General features: G+C 45.3%; 2 protein-coding genes across 2 annotated transcripts in view; both read left to right on the plus strand.

The window, feature by feature from the left end:
* BTBD3 (BTB domain containing 3) overlaps window positions 1–20,079 on the plus strand; it is a 405,212-nt gene that overhangs the window by 359,605 nt on the left and 25,528 nt on the right. The window lies entirely within an intron of this gene.
* Window positions 1–20,079, plus strand: part of ISM1 (isthmin 1) — a 62,045-nt gene that overhangs the window by 19,501 nt on the left and 22,465 nt on the right. The window contains exon 3 of the mRNA XM_051615013.1: window positions 5,671–6,176. Within this exon, the coding sequence (XP_051470973.1) occupies window positions 5,671–6,176 (506 nt within the window). The remainder of the gene's footprint in view (window positions 1–5,670; window positions 6,177–20,079) is intronic.

The raw sequence follows: 20,079 nt of genomic DNA on the forward strand, positions 1-20,079 counted from the left end.
TTCTCTAAAGAGGCAAAAATTGCCTTGTGGCAAGCTCTTATGAAAGTCAGCAGAATTGAGGCTCTTTGGGCACTTCTGAAAAATGCTGCCCAGTGTGCTAATTCCCACAGTCCCGTACTGCCACATCTTGGCAAATGCTACAGTGCAGTTGCACGTCATCAGTACAAAAATGTGCAGCATACTGAAAAATGAAAATGTGGGGGAGTGTAAAATAAACAGAATTTGGTATTAAAAAAAATAATAATAATCACAGCAGGGGAAACTGGGCTGCACAGTTTTCTCCATTTCCATATTTCATCATTCAGACTACTCATTACACATTTCCGCTTTTGCTTCAAGTTTTAATAAAGTGGCTGCTGAATTTCCAATCAGTCACAAAAGGCACTGCAGAATTCAGGAATCTTGACCCAGGCACTAGGCCTGGCTGGTGGCAAAATATGTAGACAGGAGGGAAAGCACCAGTCTAAGAGAAGGAGGAAAATCAAGAACTCTAAGCTAATCAGTTCTGTTAAAAAGACAGTGGCTACTATTCAAGTTGTAATTTATTGAGATAAAGGAACCCTGCATCACAGAAAGGCAGGTTGCTTGCTGGGGAAGGTTATTCTTTTTATTATTCATTTTTTTATTTTTTAGAGAAGACTCGTGTGTGTGCATTTGCCTCTTACAGCTAAGAGGTTAGAGCTAGAAGCTAATCAGCCATTCTGTCTCCTATCTGCTGATCTGCTGGTGTTGGGGGAAGGGAAATGTGGGCAAACAGTCATAAAATTCCACCAGCAGGCGACGGAAGGTATTCCTTGATAAGAGGCATCCAAGATGATGAGCCGTAAAGCAAAGGTCCTGTGAGGAAGCAGGGGAAGAGGCAGAGAAAGCTTTAGCCATCTGTTTCAACCCAGGCTTGCTCAATGCTCACCAGAGCAGAGGTCACCACCAACAATAATAACCCTCAAGAAGCCAGACGTATGCTTTCCATTCACCCATAATCTACAAAGCATATTAGGGTGAAATCCTGGCTCCTCTGAAGTCAATGGGAGCTTTGCCAATGACTTCAGTGGAGCCAGGTTTTCAACCCAGATAATTTTAAAGCAACCCCCAGGCTTAAAGATCAAATAACAGCATCGTGGGAGTGGGTGCAGGCGGGAGCGAGCTGAGGAGGGTGGACAGGGCTCAACCAGCCACGTTCCTCTGAGAAGCTATCAATCTTACAGATGGGATTCCTCCACAGTCCCGGAGCAACACCAGGTTTGACAATAAAGGAGTAAAGTGGACAAGCAGGTAAGCCCCAATATGTTTTAACTACTGAGACAACTGGAGTGCAGAACCAAGTGAGCCACAGTGCTCTGATAGAAAACCCAATGATGCCCACACCAGTTATCTATTGCTCTCACCTCTTCAGCCTCCTCACTTCTGAGAGAATGCATGTAAAGTCACTTATGTGTGTTATACTGTATTTTTTTACCTCCATCTCCAGCAATTTTCCTGCTGGTCTTGAAGGATGTCACTTGGCAGCACTCACCTGAAATGAGGATTTTTCACACTTGAGCAGGTACAATTGACATAGTATTCATTTTCGTTACTAGGACCACCCAGACCCTATAAAGTGCTGTGCCTCCAGTAGACAAAGATTAATTTGTCAGGAGTTGTAAAACCAAGTGTAGGTGCCTGCGTGGTAGTCTGGTGGGGTCAGCACACTGTGTGGTCAACTGAGATGGCCACAGCAGAAGACAGGAACACCAAAAGCAGGACATGCCAGTGAGAACGTTGTCAACTCAGCCCCAGACACAATTTTTCATCCTGAAGGTGGCATGGTGGCTGTGGATAACTGTTGTGGATTTTTGTTGATAGGCTGGTGTGAAGGAGACCATAGGGCCTTTCATCAGGCAGCACCATGACTGGAGCCAACAGATCCCTGAAATACCTCTACAGAAAAGAGTTGTCACCACATGATAAAGACTGTGACACGGACTGCCACCCTTGCTGCCCACCCACCCACCCACCCCCACACCCACCGCCCCCCCCCCCCCCCCCCCCCCCCACTTGAAGCTGTGCAATGGATCTGCAGGGCTTGAGAGGCAGGACATCAGATGACGAGCATACCAGGGCTTACCAACTCTTCACACATCAGCAGAGCTACTCTACCTAACCATGTGGTATTTTTGTCGTATCACAAATGTTGCATAAATGGATGAATCTAGCCCTCTTTGAGGTTGGGCTCAATGTGTTTCCCCTGTCACTGGTGTGGGGCTAGAAGCACTCAGGAGCTCTGTCTGCCTTTATTGTTGGAACAGAAATGGAAGGTAAAAGCTGGGGGCGGAGGGGTGAGGTGTGAGCTGTGAACCTTCACAGGGATGGAGGCATCAAAGGAACACACCTCCTTTACCACAACACTGCTGTTGTACCCACTTGCTGATGCACCTCCGTGCTGGCTGCCCACAGCCACATCCCAGGAGCAGCTTTCCCTGCAGGCTACCAATGGATCTCCTCCCCCGGGCAAACCCTGACTTCATTTTCCAGAGACAATGGTAGCTGCTGGAGCAAGTGTTTGCCCAGGTAGGAGAAGAGAACTTTCCCCTTTGCTTTAAAGTTCATCTTACCTACAGGTAGCAATTCTGCTGTCTGGATTCATCGATGAAGTCATCTGCTGATTTAACCATGTTTGTGAATTTAAATTAGCATCTACAGTGCACGCGTGCCCACACCCTCTGCTCTGGTTGCCCCTGGCACAGCCAGACAGGCTGTATCAACATACTCAAGTGTTGCTTTTCCACCAGCTTTTTCAAGTGGGAAGAGGCTTTGGGTTCTCACTGCCATCTGCTTGCTGCCAATTGCAGCACTGCTCTGTCCCTTGCTGCTTTGCATACCATCTTAATGCAGAAAACTTAATGTCCCACAAGGAGACGTGCACAAGCATGGGCCCATCTCATCTGGATTAAAGATGTCTTTTGGTTCACTCTCCTTCATAAGGCAAGGGAGAACTTACATTACCCAGAGCTCAGCAGCAGATCCCTGTGTGTTTTTCACCAGGCTGTCACTTTGACTGTTTCGCATTACGAGCCTTCGGTCTCGCTCTAGCTGTCGATTTGTACTATTAAGCTCTGAATTACAGAACTCATGAGCCAATTTTCCACTTTTCTCCAGCAGCCGAGATCCACTGACAGCCACTAGGTAGGGTCAGACCTTGGCAAAGTTGGAGGACAGCTCTGCCCTTCTCCCCAAGCCTGCCTCCTCCACCACCTCGTTTCATGATCACTGCAGTGCCTGCCCAGGGGCACAGCCACCAGGATCACAGTGATGGCGGCAGGAGGAGAGCCCGGGCTGAGTGATGACAGCTGAAGTACATCAGTGTTTTTATCTGCTCAGTATTTTTATTAGCCCAAGGAATGTTTGGGTTAAAAAAAAATAAATAAAAAAAAATAACCCAACACATTTTTAAAAAACCACGTGACGGTCCCAGAGGCTGTTACGGATTTACATAACATTGAATAGCTCTGTATGATTTGCCGTGTAACCGAGAGCATCGTGCGATATTGGGAGTGTATCAACGAGTTATTTCAGATGGAGGGTTGTACCTTGCTGTAACACGCTCAGGGCAGCACTTCAGGAGTCCCTGCCCTGCAGGATCATCGGCGCTGATCGTTCCTACTGCAGGGCTAACAGGGAACATCTCTGCGGTTTAAAATTCCTTAAACCTGAAGGGTTTGGGTTTGTGGCTTTTGGTGACATCTGAAATGGTACTCCAGTGCAATTAATTTTAGCCATATTTCTCCCTGATGGCTAATCATTTACAGTGGTTATCACTGGGAAACCTGTCTGACTGGCAGGGTACGGGACATCATTACAACTCATTCATGACCACAGCACGCACCAAGACCTGCAAGAAACCTCCTATTCTTCTCACGCCCCAAATCTGCCAGCTTTCTGGGTCAGGAACGCTCCCATGATGCTCCTCAGCCCCTACTGGCACCACACACTGCAAGCACATCTCACCTCTACATCACAGGAATCCTGCTGAGGACATCGGTCTCAGGCTGTAAAGGTTTTGGATGGGGAACACTTTTTCCCCAATTTGCCCACATTTTGATACCAATTCAGCCTCCCAGCAGCCATGTGCTCACACAGGCCCTGATTGCTTGTATCGCCATTTTTACACATAACATCCCAATTGTGAAAGAATGACTACCAAGATTCCAAACCCTCCCATGACTTAACGTTTCTAGCTTATTGGAGCTGTTTGTTCTTGTTACACTGAGCTGCATCTTCAGCTCTCAGAAAGAGGTTTGGCTCCATCAGACTGGATGCAAAGGTACCAATTTACAGCCAGTGATAACCCAAGCCTCAATTTCACATATTTTCAAATTCACATTCATTTTAAATTTGGGAGTTTCCCTTCTGAGAGAGAGTTTTTTCCGCATTACTTATGCAGCCAGCGACCAAAGAGGAAGGGAAATGACAGTGAGGAGTCTAAAACACCTGGGGGCCTGACTCAGCCCGTGCCTCGCTGGGGAGGAAGGGACCAGCTGAAAGGGATAAGGCACTTCAGTCCAGCTCTGTCCCTACCGATCAGCAACAGCAGTCACTTACGCAAGGTGCAGCCGTGAGCGGGACGGGGTTTCGATGCCTCGGCTGGATGCCCCGGAAAACCGGGATTTGCAGAGGGGCAGGTCGGCACAAGGAGGAGGGGAGCAGGGCAGGAGGGGGGCGATGCTAGGCTGCAGCTGTAGAGAGGGAGAAGGGAAAGGGGGGGAGCGACGGAGATGGGGGAGGACAACAGGGGAGGGAGGCAGGGCAGTATAAAATCATCCGACACGCACCTCTCCCGACACAGAGCAAGGGGGCGAGAAAAGTTGGTCTGGAAGCAGCAGCAGCAGAAGCCAGGAGAGCCGCTCGCTTGCAAACACACACACACGGTGGCAGGAGAGAGTGCGGAGGTGCCCCTGCCAGCCCTAGGGCCGCTGGAGGGAAGAGAGGAGAGATGGAGCCAGGTATTCAGCTCCGAGGGAGGGCAGGCAGCTGAAGCTTTTTGGAGCCCCTCATCCTCCGCTCCACCCCCTCCCCCCCATTCCCCGCGGCGGAGCCGGGGGCAGAGAGGAGCCGAAAGGAGAAGGAGGAAGGGGGCTCGGAAGGAAGCAGTGATCTGCCCTTCTTCCCCCACAGAGAGCTCGCAGCCGCCCCGTCGAGGGCCGGCAGCCGGCGGGGGCCGAGGGTGGGGGTCGCGGTGCGGCCGCGCTCCCTCACACGCCCGCCGCGAGGGGACGGGACGGGGTCCGGCGGGGCGGGCGGGCCGGCCAGGGTGACGCCTCGACGGGCGTCGTGAGGGGAGGGGGGAACTGCGGGGCGGGCGAGGACACGGGGAAGGGGGGGGAGCTGGTCCAGGGGCCACCCCCATACCCTCGCGAGGAGGGAGGCGATAGCCCCAAGCTCTCTCCTCCCCTCGGAGCGTCCCAGCTTCCCCGCCATGTGAGAGTCGTCCCCAGCCCCCCCCCCCCCTACGGCCTCTCCCTCCCTCCTCCCTCTCACTGGCACACACGCTCCCGGCTCCCCCCGTCCTCGCAGCGTCTCCCCGTCGGCAGCCGAGCCGCCCTGCTCTCCGCCGGCCCGCGGGTGCCCGAGGCGGCGTGGGCTCGGCCCTCCCGCTCCCTCCCTCCGACGGCCCACGGTGACTCTGGGTTGCAGGGCTGTCCGCAGAGACGCCGCCGGTCTGCGGCCCCGTCGCGGCTACCTGCCGCCCGCCGTCGCAGCCGGGCAGCGCCGGGATTTTCGCCGCCGCCGCGGCGTCCCTCCCCGACGTGGCTCCGCCGTGGTGTGGCGGCCCCCGCTGCTGCTGCTGCTGCTGCCGCCGCTACCCCGCGCCCGCCGCTCGCCCCGCCGACGCCGAGAGCGGCTCGGTCCCCGCCGCCCGTCCTGCGGCTGCCGCGGCCGGCCCTGGGGCCGGGTCCGCTCCGGCAGAGGCGGTGGCAGCCCCGGCGGCGGCGGCGGCCGCCGCGGCTCCTCCTCCTCCTCCGCCTCCTCCACGGCCGCCGCCGCCGCAGGGCCCTAAAGCCGCCCGGCTGAAGAGGATGGTGCGGCTGGCCGCCGAACTGCTGCTGCTGCTGGGGCTGCTCCTGCTCACCTTGCACATCACGGTGCTGCGCGGCGGCGCCGAGCCCCCCGCCTCCCCCGGCAACCAGAGCCAGCGGCAGGTGAGTGCCGCCCCCCCGCGCCCCAGCGACCCGCGGCCGCCCCGCCCTCCCTCGCGCCGTGCGGGGCGGTGCGGGAGGGGCCGGCGCTGCGCACCTGCCTCGGGGCGGCGTCCCTCCTTCCCTCCCTCCCGCCTGCCGCCAGGTACCCACCCGCTCCAGGGCTTTCCCTGCGGGCTGCCGGGGGGGTGTCTTCTGGCCCCTACCCCCCTACCTTGGTGTCACGCTGCGGCAGGGGACGGTGCTGCCCGCGCCGGCGTTCGGCCCCGCGGGGAAGGCGTTGGGGCGGCTCCCCCCCCCCACCTCCCGCGTTGCGGGTGCATGGCGGGCAGGTGGCAGCGCACGACCGGCCACCTCACCTGGGGAGTGTGTGGGGGCAGACCGGGCCGTGTGAGACGCAGCGTGTCCCACCCAGGGCCTCACTTGTGAGGGCGCCGCGTTCCCCGGTGACCACCTGAGGGGTATGGTGGTTGAAAAGATGGAGATGGAATGCATGGGTTTCCTTCAAAAGTGTCAAGCAACAGGTAGAGATACTCAGTCCTGAAATAGCCAAGAAGCAGGGATAGATGCGTGTGACCCAGCCAGTCGGTTCCCTTCTTCTGGTCCCATGAAACCGCTGGTGAATTATGTGCAGCAGAGGCAAAGGAGTTTTTTGTTCTGTTTCCTTATTTTTGCAGGTGGTTCTTTTTTATTCAGTATCACGTGTTGCCAATCATTTTAAACGGGTAAAGACAGTGATAACAGCTGCAGAATCCTCAAAACCCCTAAGAAAAACTTGTAACTCAGGTCAGTTTTACATGCTGTGCCCAACTTTTTTCCCCAGTGTTTCTAAGTGTTAAAGAAGAACCAACCCTCAAGTTATGCCAAGAACTGACAGGAATTGTGTAACTATTGTCACTATAGATTTATGTAAACACCTTTATCACCTCAGAAAGAATCCTGGTACCAGCAGAGCACATTTCTGGGAAGCATGAGAGAAAACAGGGAGAGTGCAGCCTGTGATGATCCCTGTTTTCATGGGATCCCTGGCTGGGGATCCACAAAGTGAAACTACTAGCTACAGGAGGGAACCCAGACCTGCAGCCTTAACATCCCAGTGAAAAGCTGGAATTGGGTCCTCTTAACTCAGAAGGCCTCCTGTTGTTCTCAGTGGGAGTCCTGGTAGTGAGTGCATGGCCACGTGCTGTGGGTAAGGCCCCATGATGCTGTCTCTCTGAGCTGCAGCTTTATCACCAGCTTGACATTTCAGGTTGGGGTTTTTTTATATATATATATTCAAGATCTCTGGTAATAATGTTTTATAAATGATGCTTTCTTCCCTCGTGGGCACTTGAAATGCCTTTTTAAATTATGTTCCTTGGAAAAGTAAATTTGGAGAGGTTTTTTATGAGGTGTTTTCTATCATTAGAACAACCCTGAATTTGCTTTTTCTTGACAGGCTTCTAACATAATGAGGGAAACATCTGGGCAAGTGGGAGCTCTGGGTGATGCCATTTCCCCGAGGAGCTCATTTTAGAGCACTATTGTAAAGTTAGGGTGGAACAAGAGGAAAATCATCTTCAGATAATTATCATCAACTATTGTCATTTTAGTTGGCTGTCTTGTGAAAATCTGTTGATTGTTGACTTCAAGAATTTTTTCTCTCTGGTGATTTTTAACAGATAACTTCATAAAACTCTGTGCCTTTAAGCATTGTGATAGCTTTAGCAGTTCATATTTTCACCATGTTTTGCCATTTATAGAATTGAAATTTTTATATGCTTCCCTACTGAATCGATTTTGCAGTTATGTATTTGAGCGAGCGTGTCTGTACAAGACATTATGGGAGGGAAGTATATTGATTAGAGCAATCAGTTAAACGGATGGAAGTCTATCAGTTTTTTGGTTTTATAACTTCCATGGATTCTACTGCTAGCTGGAAAACACTGTAACCTGCTTTAGAAAATTGAACTCTCAACAGCCAGATGCTTCCATTCAGAGCATTACAGTATGGTTCTCAATGGCAACTGGAATCTTGAGATTTTGGGGTTTCTTGGGGCTGTTACTGTGGCACGTACTGAAGTGAAATGCAAAATCCTAGTGCATTGCAGTAAAGAATCTATGTGGAAAGTAAAACTGCAGCTGATTTACAAGTATAAGCACATAGAAATCTCTCAGGTTGCTATTGCTTAGGCTGTAAAAATCCCTATTGTTTTTTCTCTCATGGTAGGTCTATGGAGAGAAAAGATTGTGGGAAATTATTAGGTCAGTGTTTCATGTGATGAAATTGCATTTGACGAAATCTGTTGCGCACATTGTGACAAATACAGGAGAGAGTAATCTTTGCAGCAACTGTTTATAGATTTATTTTGACATGGCAAATTTGTATAAAAACAAATGTGCTATTATCAAACACAAGGTATGCTCTTTTAGGACCTAGGCTGTTTGCACAAATGAAGTGGTCAGAACTTGGTCCTATGTATCTGAAAAAAAATTCTGAAGTGTTAGTTCTAAAAAAAAAAAAAAAAAACAACCCCAATAAACTTAGCACGTCCTTGAGCCTTTTGCACATAAAATGGATTCAGGAGGAATCCTTAGTAATCTTGAAATATTGTTGGAGATTTAAATACTCTGAAATACAGAGTTAGATGCATTTAAAGTCCGATTCATTAAGGGAGCAAGAGTTTCTCTTTCTCCCATCTGTTCATTGGTCCTTCAAATGAAGGACTTTGGACGATAGGTTTTGCTTTCTTTTGGTCTTTCAGTTATGTTAACCTCTGCAATTAGTTAGACTGATTGATGGAAGAAATCCAGAAAGAACTTCCATCCTAAAAATAAACAAGTTATTTCTTCCTCTTATTTTTCTTTTGGTGCTCTACCCCGTACTGTGCTCTAGAACTGGGAACTCTACTGGGAACTCTAGAGTTCCCAGATGTTTGGGATCATGTCATGCTGCTGTAATGGAGCAGCAGTGAAGAGAAATTATGTACTCCCCTGGTCCTCTTCAGGGTGGGCGAGATCCAGGCACAGGCTTCTTCGGTTCACTGGACCTCTGCACTACAGCAGTTTCATGCTGCTATTGGAATTGGTTTGTGGTAGTCTAAACTAACACAAAATGGGAAATCCAGATTGGAGTTCTAAAATATCACACAGTGTTGAGTTATGTTTCTCAGTCAGATTTTATTCTCCCCTTCCATCTCTACCAAAGGAAAAAAGGAGAAGTGGGAAGGGGAGAGATTTTAGTTTTACTGGTGAAAACTCTTATTCGGTGTAATTTAATTAGCATCCAGAGACTATTGTGGAGTCTGTTTATGAAATAAATAAGTACAAGATTTTGCTTCTGACTTAGAGGAAGTGAAGCTATATTAAGAGATGGGAAAATGCTGCTTGGATATGTTTTTATCTTTTGACATAGTCATAATATGAAGGGAAGGCTGAACATAAATTTTGAAAGATGTTTGTAATACTTTACGATGCTCTAAAATTTATGCTTTCATTCTGAGAGAAAATGTTTAATCAAGAAATTTATCCCCATCACTCCTAATTTTTCCATAGCAGGCTGTGCACACCAAGAAAAACAGTGTTCCCACACTAAGAAAAATGACCTTGTAAAATTTAGTACTAGAGCCACCAACAATATATGCCATAGCACATGAAGTCAGATTCTCCACTCTGGTACTTGCAGCAGTAGTACATTAGCATGAAACTCAGTAGTTGTGCATAAAGCTGGAGCCACGTAAGAGAACATAATTTGAAAAGAAACACAATGCTGTAAACAGCTTTTTACTTTTAATCTCCTTGCTCCTGTCCTTGCCGCCCTGCTAAATAAGCATGCAAGCAATTACAGTTTGGGAGCCCTACCAGCAGAAACACATTCTGCTGCTTATAAACAGTTGCACAAGAGTGGCTCTCCAAGCCACGTGAGGAGTCCTACATCCACAGCTCAGTACGGTGAGAAGTGCAGAAATGTTGTGCTGTCTGTTACCTTGGCTGGGATGCGTTTCAGTCTTTTTAAGGTTTGTATGTTCCTTCTGTCCCTTGTACTGGATTCAGGCGAATTGCAAAAGGATCTCCAGTCAGATGCAATGGTGTATTTCAGCTTTCTGGCTTTCAGTTTAAGTAGGACTCAAGCTGTTTACTTCGGGAGAGTTATAGACAGTTTTTTAAAGCTTGTTTGAGCTCTAGAGCTTTACATTTTGTTAGTTCTGATAGGAAGTGATTGTCTGAATTATCTTTCAAAAACTGTCGATTAATGTTTTTTCATTCATGTTTTCCAGACTGCCCTTATCCTCTATCAGATGCCAGTATAAGAATGTACATCATATATTTAATATGAGCATTAAATCCTTCTCTGTCATGAGAGCAGTTTATACATTACACAAGTAACTTTCAAAGCAGGCGGCTTGTGAATGAAGCAGACTCATTCTCTGAAAAGCAAAATCTCTTTTGGTGAGGTTGTTACTCATCACAGAGATGCTGTTTGGTGCTTTTTGACAGTGATATTATAACCTGCCTGTTTTCTGTAGGCTTTTCTGTATAGGTTCTTAGGTAAAGCTCACCCTTACCATTAGCATATGTTCTTCCAGTTATGCGGTAAGACTTACGAATGACTTACACCATGTGCAGTTCATTCTCTCACCTCCCAAGGGAGAGAATTATGTGTGCTCTTTAGTGGTTTTGCTAGTGGGCTGCGGCTTGTTCCAGGATCATGGGGGAAGGAAGGTTGATTAGCTTTATGTGTGCTGCTGCTGCTGATTGTATGGAAGAAAAGGGAAAAGTGGGAAGGAAGGGTGAAGGACCAAGCCTGCCACTCTGAGCAGAATCATGGAATCACCAAGGCTGGAAAAGACCTTTAAGATCAAGTCCAGCCTATGACCTAACATTACCACATCAGCCAGACCATGGCACTAAGTGCCACATCCAGCCTTTCCTTGAACACATCTAGGGACGGTGCCTCCACCACTTCCCTGGGAAGTCCATTCCAATGTCTAATCACCCTCTCTGTGAGGAAGTGCTTCCTAATATCCAACCTAAACCTGCCCTGGAGCAGCTTGAGGCTATGTCCTCGTCTTGTTGCTAGTTGCCTGGGAGAAGAGCTCCCACCTGACTACAACCTCCCTTCAGGTAGTTGAAGAGAGTGATAAGGTCCCCCCCTGAAGAGCATTTGCTGTTGTCTGTGGCTTCCAGGAGAGATTCTTCCACCTTCCAAACCTGACTTCAGGAAAGCTTCTCAAAGTATTAATTAAGCTTCTCTCCATACCTATCACTTTGATTAATTTCCTAGCAAGCTAAATCATCCCTGGTGGAAGAGAGCTAACAGACCTTCAGGGTAAGATGTGGCAAGCTTTTTAGTATATTAAGACCACTACAATAATTTTGAACAGGGCTGCAAGTTATATTTAGTTATAGCTGCAAGGAGCAGTGTTAGGCAGGTAGGAATGTTAACTTCTAGATGAGATTTGACAGAGATGTTTGGAGGAGGCCTATTTTGCTGAATTTCTCTTAAGTTCAGCAGCTAACAATTAATGTACTGCTCATCTTGGATCATCACCTGGCATAAAATCACAGTGTGCCTCTCAAATTTGTCTCTGTAACTATAGCATAGAGCAATTTTTTCCTAGTGCTTTATACAGGAGAGTTCCATATTGGAGCTCTTTGGTTTTGTTTTGAGCAAGATCTAGGATGGTTTTTCAGCTCTTTATAGTATTGGAGTACATGTATGAAAAAAGAAGTGTGTGTGTCATTCTGAGTTCATTCTGGGCCATCATGGTGTCTTTATTCCCGTGGGCCTGGAGCCAGACATGAACCACAGTGACTACTACAGGGCAGAGGTCCCAGATACATTCATCCCTGCTTTTGACTTTCTCTTCTCTTAGTCCATCCTTACTTGGGTTCTGTGGCTGTGTATGGAGGAAGCACAGTTAAAAGGAAGCCTGCAAAGATGGGCTTCTGAGCCCTACAGTGGTCAGATGACTGTCTCACAGTAGCAAAAGGAGTGGTAGGTTTGAATTTGATTCCTGAGAAGGTCTAGAGCTGTAGTGATCACCCCTGGTGACAGTGGGAGTAGAGAGACAAGGCATGGGTACAGAGATCCTGGAAGGAGCTGGGTTGGTATTTTCCATTTTGCTTCATCTGACTTAGACAATCAGCACTAGCTGTGGAGTAGGTTTTATTCTGTAGTCTTGATTGATCATGTGTAAAAGTTTGTTGTACACAGGAAGAACACAACTGAGTCCATCACAGCAGTTAACAGCAGTGCTACCCATTGCTACTGACCACTTGCTGTTACCTGATTGGCACAAGAATCTCTCCTTTGCTCCTCCAGCTTCAGTTGACAGCCGTCAGGTTCAGTCACAATTCCTCGCTCTGTCCTTTCTTAATGTCAGCTGTCTGCAGAAGCAGAAGTCCTAGAGCTGAAGCTCTGCTGTTGGGCTTTATGACCCCAGCAGTTTCATCATTTCACTGTCTGGAGCTTGTCACTGTGTATTCCCTTGTGATTTTAACATAGATGTTATGATCTGCTAATAGGTAACCCAGCCCTGGTACTTAAAGGTTCAGCATACTAAGCTTTTTGACACCTTGCTCTGCTTGTAGATTTATTTTGCAGGGGAGACATCTGTTTAACCCATCCAGGTTACATTAAATTTGGAACCATTGAACCATTTGATTTAGCAGTTGTTCTTTTGTCTCTACTTATATGTGCTACACCTGTGTATTAATAATTAATGCCTTACTGTGCCAAAATGGTAGAAAACATCTTCAGAGAAAACAAGGAACAATGAAAGAATTATTGATTAGGTGAAAGTCCCTGTGTGTCACAGCATCTGAAAACTTTCTATAAAGTGAAGCGCAGAAGACAGTGGTATTGATAATGATGCAGACTGTGCTGTCTCTGCCTGCTGACATAATACATGTACTAGTCATGTTTGAAAAGCTTTGTAAAATAGTATGTGACATAGAGACACAACATCTGACAACCCAGTTATCGGTATGCAAAAATGCACAGAATGCAAGTAATAGTAGGAAATTATTCTGCCATACATTTTTTGAGCTTACATTCTTCTGAGTCATCATTTCAAAATCTTGAAATGCACTCCTACTTAAATTTTTATATAGACAGACAATTTAGATGTTTTCTTACACAAACATAAACTAAAAAACTGAAGCAATGTGGTTTTTATTTGTGCTTATGTTGTGAAAGTACAGCAACAGAGAAGATTTAGCAGCTTTGGCAGGTTTAATTGTCTGAGTTGGTCGTTTTCTGCTCTTCTGGGTGTTTTGCCAGTCTTCTTGCAAACAAATGTGGTAGTACCCAGTTGTGCCTCGTTTGTTCACAGTGTTGCTTAGGCTTGCTTGGCCTTTTTGTTATGATTCTTATCTTGCTGTCTGCTTTAAGACTACACTCCTTAAAAGCTCTTTGAATTGACTGAATAATGTTCTCCATAAAAAAATTAATTTTTAAAAGCATATTTCACTGGTAGCAGAGCTCAGCCACTGACACCTTTTATTTTGTATTTTGTTTTTTAAATCTCAACCAAAGCCCTTTGAGACTGATATTCCGTTGTTGTGTTACTGCTTGTGTACAGTATGTAGTGTAATAGGTCTTTGGGCCGGAATGGAGGCTGTAGGCACTGTCACAAATGAATAATGAAGTGATAACTTGGAGCAGAAAAATACAAAGTGCTTCAATAAGTTGCAAAAGGAAGCATTAAATGATGCAGCGGTTACTGTTGCACTTTAATACCATTGTGCCTCCAGGATAATGATTTTACAAGTTTTGAAGACAGAAAATGCCAGGCTAAATTCATAGTCCAAAGCATAGAGACGAATAACATTTCCAAGGAATAGAGTGGTGAGCTCATTGATTTATCAGTAAGAGCAAAATGTTTCCAGTGTTGGTATTTCCATGTACTTTCTATTTGAAATACTAGAAAAAGAAGGAAAACAAAGTAAAATGTAACTTGTTGTTGTAATAAGTGATGGCTTGCCACAGTGGTCAGCTGTGTGGCAGCATAATGCTTGGTCAGAAGAGCTGGCGTGGGCGGTACTGGTAAGCAGCTCCCTTATCCTTTTGCCCTTGTTTTTCGGTGTTTGGAAAACTCATAGCAGTGGGTCATATTTTTCAGTCCTCCCTTTTAGCAGTCAGCAGGATGAAAGGCAGGCCTGGAGTTGTTCACCTCTAAGCTCTTGTAGAATAATGGCTATTTGGGTGCTTTTCATCTAGCAGAGGTGCTCATGAAGATGAGAGCAGAAAATCCGAGATGAAATCTTTTTCTCACCACTCTTGGTACAGTCAGTCCATGTTGAAGGGCAGGAGAAGTTCAAACACACCTTGGCTTTTATGCCTCCATCCTAGACCTATATTCTCAGTGTGTTTAAGTTGACATTGCTCTACTGACTTTCACAGATGAGTCACTGAGTTGTGTCAGCTGCAGACCCAGATGAAGTTACTCTTGGATTTGAATCTTTCACAGCTCAGTTTTTCTACACAGCTGATATACACATAACACACGTAACCTGGACCTCCATCCGTGAAGACAAGCTGGGCTTAGGTGTGTGGCTTTCTTCAGATTGATTAAATTCTATCCGTTATATTTCATTGTTAGTTTCATATGCACTGAAAAAATCCTGGACTGCTTTATTCTGCAGTAGCACTTCTTTGGGAAGCCTGAAGTTTCCTCTTTGCATGCATAGATGCTGAGATCAATACGCATGACAATACTGTTATGAGTACAGTGTAAGTATCTATAAAAACCTACCCAAAAAATGTGTCCCATCTTTTTTCTTTTATTGTTTACAATACCTTTTTTTTTAAAAAGAAAAGAAAATAAAATGTTCCTTTCTTAAGGGACAGGTACTGACTCAGTGTTGTCCATGAACCAGCTTTAACCTCCAGAAAGTCTCCTTCAGATGTTTTGCCTTTGCATTCCCATTGAGTTGGGCATTCAGGTATTGAACACTACCACTGAAACACCTTTTCTTGTACATGCCCAGGCAGGCTGAGTAGGAGGTGAGGTCCTTGCAGCAGAAGGTTTGTGCTGTAGGCTGTGACGGAGACAGGAGGTGGCTGACAACAGAGTGTAATGTAAGGGAAAGAGCAGCAAAGAGAACCTAGCAATATGACAGCTATTTTTTAAGCTAGTGCTTAAAAAATGAGTCACATAGCTGTGGTATCTTTCTCACCTTAGAAGTAACTGGAGAGCTTCAGATTTTGCCATGAGGGAACCAAAGTTACTCCACTGGAGCCAGCTGCCTAAGATTACTATAGGTGCAACAAAACATGAATTTGCTTGGTTTTATCTGCCACATATATCAGTGCAGGATTTAAAAATCAAAATGGACTTTCTCTAGATATAACATTAATAATGACATATTTACTAATGTCTGTTTGCACAAGTTATCCAAAGAAACAAAAGTATTAATAGTTCAAATAGTTTAAAACAAAACCTTCTCATTATATTGACATGTAATTTATTTAAAAATAAAAACAATAGTGAACTTCTGTGGATTTTGTAACACTCCAATATAGTCACCTCCTACATCATATGAGTTGCTTATACACTTTCATAGCAAGAAGTTATACAATTTCATAGCACGAAGTTATTTAGCGTCCATTGGGCAACACAAGAGTAATTAAACTGTCTCTGTCTTTAATGTCTACAGATGCAACTCTCATCTGAAATTGTCTCTTGAAATTACCTCAATAATCAGACTGGTAGTCTGGAGTAGTTTAAGATGCAGTGTGTATATTGGCAGTTTGCGCTTCTGATTTCAAGTTTCTCTGAACTGAAAGTCTGTAAAGGTTCACTGCACAGAGCAGGCTATAACAAAGCAGTTAATGATTCTTGTGACATGAATGCTGCCATTTCAATTTATTTGAGACACTGGCATTCTGTCTTAAATATATCATTTTTTATTAGGATAGTTTTTTTGTTGTTGTTTTGGTTTTTTTTTAAAACTAAGTAGGTAATAGGGATGAGTATGCATCTTATCTAAACTATAACCTAGTTAGGCCATGCTTTTTGCACTGCAAAGTGCCTGGAGTTTTTCAAAGCATGTAACCACAGTGATATTTTTATAAAGGAATGTTCACCTCATGGGATTTCTTTTAAGGTGTTGTATTTTTTTTTTCCAAGTTATAGCTTCACTTTATTGTACATGATGTCCAATAAAAAAGATATATGTCTGTGGCTGGACTTTGAAAAAGGGCCATGGTGCCTATGCCATTTAAAGGGAATGAAGTCAAGCAGTAAATTTGCTGGTCGCCCTTTTCATATTGACTGTATCTTGGCCAGCAGTTGGTCTTTGATGTTGTAACAATAGAGCAAAGGCAGAGGAGGAGGAGGATTAGGACGTCCATAATATAAAAACAAGTCTGCATTCATCATGATTTTTATAGAGCACAGTCCATGTCTATTCGAGATTTGCAGTATAGTCTCAATGGTCTGCAGAAGAGTGCAGCAATCTTAACATTTGCAGGTGGTTTACAATTCATCCATCATTACACTACCAGAGTTAATCCAGAGTTTGGCTAGGCTTTCAGAATTTAACATTTTCTATCTTATTCCTTCCTACAATAGCAAAACAGATGTATGTCAATATAGAGCTTCTGGAGAATCATTTTCTTTTACAGGGGTTGATTGTTGTGTTACTTATGAAAGGCTTGCTCCAGCTAGCCGATAGAGTATCTGTTCCTCACCTTATGCTTTAGGGTGCAAGCTTTCATTAGGAAAGAATAGAGGAGTTGATATGTACTTGTCTAACATTTGTTAAAATATTCATGAAAAGAGAACTTAGGGCAGCCACACTATGCCCGTGTCTTCAGGTGTACTGGAACAATAGCAACAAAGGTTTGAAATTATCTTAGCCTGGTAGAGTCCTGGAGCTTTTGATATGTGTTGAAATGGTAGCAGTGCTATCTCATGCTCTTGATCAAAACAAGCAGAAGGAAAAGGGTTGTCCATTTTTTGAAAATGTTTAAGGTACCAAGTTGCACTGGTGGGAGTAGATAGACTTTGAATTGTGAGCAGAGCTTGGAAAGAGCTGAATAATCCGTAATGCACTGCTGTAGCCATGTGCGTAACATGGAGGTGGAAGACAGCATGAATGGGATCCCAGGGACGCAGCAATGGCAGCAGCAATGAGGGTGGTGCAAGTGAATCTGTATCAGAAGCCCAAAGGCAGCACTAAAGGAGATCATCTGGGGATGCACCAGGTGAAATTGCTTTACTACACCCAATTCCAGTGGCTGTTGCTTAAGGCATGATCCTGAAGTGTCTCAACAAGGCAGAACACCTGAAAGCTTCTCTATCAGGCTCCAAAGATGCCTGACCCAAGAAAAGGAAGGGGAGGGTAAAGATGCCAATCTGTAGTGCATTTGACAGTTCAGGACTTGATTTAGGGTTGGATACTGTGCCTTCTGGGTGTTCAGATTAGACCTGTGGGTCCAAACTCATGAACAAGTCATCGCTTGCTGGCTGAGCTGCAGTAACTCCTTAGATATCATGTCTCATATCCCACCTTCATCCTACAAGAAAATATGAGGTGGTTTATATATAAATATATATGTGAGAAAAAATGTATTTATATATATTTTGAATATTTGTATTTATTATTTATATTTGTGCATATTTATTTATTTATTTATTTAAGATGTGTTTATATGGGTATGTCAGCAAGTCGGTGCTGAAAAAAACAAAAGCCCTTCCCAGGGCTCCCACTGGGGTGACTGCATTCTTGGACAAAGCACTCTACAGTATCAGTGGTCACCAAACGCACAGCTCTTCAGTGAGGAATCTGTTCTTTTATTTAACATCTACCATGAAGGCCATTAAAAAGGCAACATCTGGTGCAGAAAATGCACACACGCTATTTCTGTGCTCTACTGTATGTCTGCTTCATCAGGCCCAGATACAGCAGTTTCTTAGCTGCCTCTGCTTTCCCCAGTACACCAGCTGATGAAAGCAAACTATGCGAGGCTTAGCCAGGATCAGGTGGGAGTTCTGGCTAGTTAGAGGCATCACCTAGTGTTTAAAAGAGTTTGCCCTTGAGGGATCAATAGGTCTGAAAAAGCTGCTGAAATTCTTCAGTGGCGGTGAATGTGTTTCTTGCTCTTCTTTGATCTAGCATTGATGGCCTTCTGAATAATATGCCAGAGCTGCCTTTCTCACCTACCCATCCCTTTTTCTTCTTTTCCTGTCTCTCTCCCAAGAGGATAATTTTTTCATGTTCCTGGGAATATAGCTATGGCAGTCCTAACACCAATGTAAAATTAACTCATTATTTGCATAACATCACAGGAAGGAGCAGATTAATAGCACCTCTCTGCTTTTTTTTTCCTTTATCTTGTTTAAGTCTTACCACAATAAAACACAACAGGAGTTTGCACACATATAGACTAAGTGGGGGAAAAGTGCTGGATATGCCAATTCCCCAGTACATACTGCTGCCATTTGTAAAAAGAGCCACAATTACATTACAGTCAGGTTATAAACCCCATAACACTCCCATGAGAATTATTGCAGTTTATGTACAAGAGCCATATGAGGAGAAAAGATTTATATTTCTCTCTTTAGCACAGTTAGGTAGCTGGAAGTGAGTTCTGTGCCACAGCCTACCAGGAAATTCTCTTCCAACCTGCTCTGGAGCATGTCTGCTGTACAGAAGCAGCTCTCCCTCTCTGGGATCTGGCGTATCCCGGTGGGCCCCCTCTCTATTTTGCAGTAGAGGTTAGGATATCTCAAACCTGAACCACTTATCTTTCCTCTTCTACCTTGCTTCTGTGTCTAGCTGCTGGGACTGATCTGAAGATGCATTTGGCCTGCTCCATACGGTTTATTGTCAGTGGCGTCTGGGTGGCTTCAGGCACATGCTAAGACTATAACGAGTTTGAAAAATAAAACCATTTATCCTAAAAATAGCTCACAACTAACTAGTGATCATGGGGCTGAGGGGAGACAGAAATGAAGATATTTTCTTTCCACGTAAGTGTCAGATTCAAAAGCATCTTTCTTGTTCAGTGCATGTATGGTATTCATTTCCTGTCTGCAGTCGATTGGAATGCCCCCCGAGTCGTTTGAAATTGAAAATTGAGTCATGCTTCTTTAATCAGCTCTAGGAAATAGCCCCCCTCCCATACTGTTCTAAGAAAATTTATATAGACATGCATAGAATTCATAATACATAAAGCCCACACTTCTCTCCAGGGCAAATCCTTTCTCCTCTTCAACAGAGAAGGGTCTTCACATTGTCTTGTTACAGTGTACTGTGAATCTAGTTGCTTGCTCTTCTTCCCCATAATGTCACTGGAGGGAGGCCTTTCTCTTGTCTATCTGCTTCCTCTTGTTCCTTTCTCTTGTTCTGTCATTAGGGCAGTTCACAGAGATTTAGAGAGCATAATGTCCACTGCTGATGTCTTGATAGAAAAATAACACAGTTACTGCACTGCATTACAGATGCTGTTTATACTAATGACTTCCAGTTGTTCATGTATCAGTCTCTGAAGTTTTCTAAATGGAGAGGGTAAAACTATACACTCAGGCTTGAAAGACCACTGCAGGAGCAGAGGTGCATGGTCCTGAGGCAGCTGCTCACATTGCTGCTGCTGTTTTGCTGTAAACTCCTGGGTGTAGTAACAACCCTTCCAGAGTGTTGTGAGGCAGGGTTGGTTCGTAGATATTGAATGTAAACAAACACTGCCTTTCCTCTGCCTTCACTCTGTAACTTCTCTCAAAAGAAAAGTTAGTATTGGGGGGGAAGGCAGCTAAGGGAGGGCCAAGTAAATTATCTCGCAGTGATTCGATGCTGTGCATGTTTTGTGCATCAAGACACAAGTGATTTGCCTTTTTTCAGGCACAGAAGTAGTATTGCCAGAAGCACAGGAAACATCATGTTTTTGGAATATAACACTTGTCTGCTTTCTTGCTTT

The sequence above is a fragment of the Apus apus genome, chromosome 3 (genome assembly GCF_020740795.1).
Source record: "Apus apus isolate bApuApu2 chromosome 3, bApuApu2.pri.cur, whole genome shotgun sequence".
Classification (NCBI taxonomy): Eukaryota; Metazoa; Chordata; class Aves; order Apodiformes; family Apodidae; genus Apus; species Apus apus.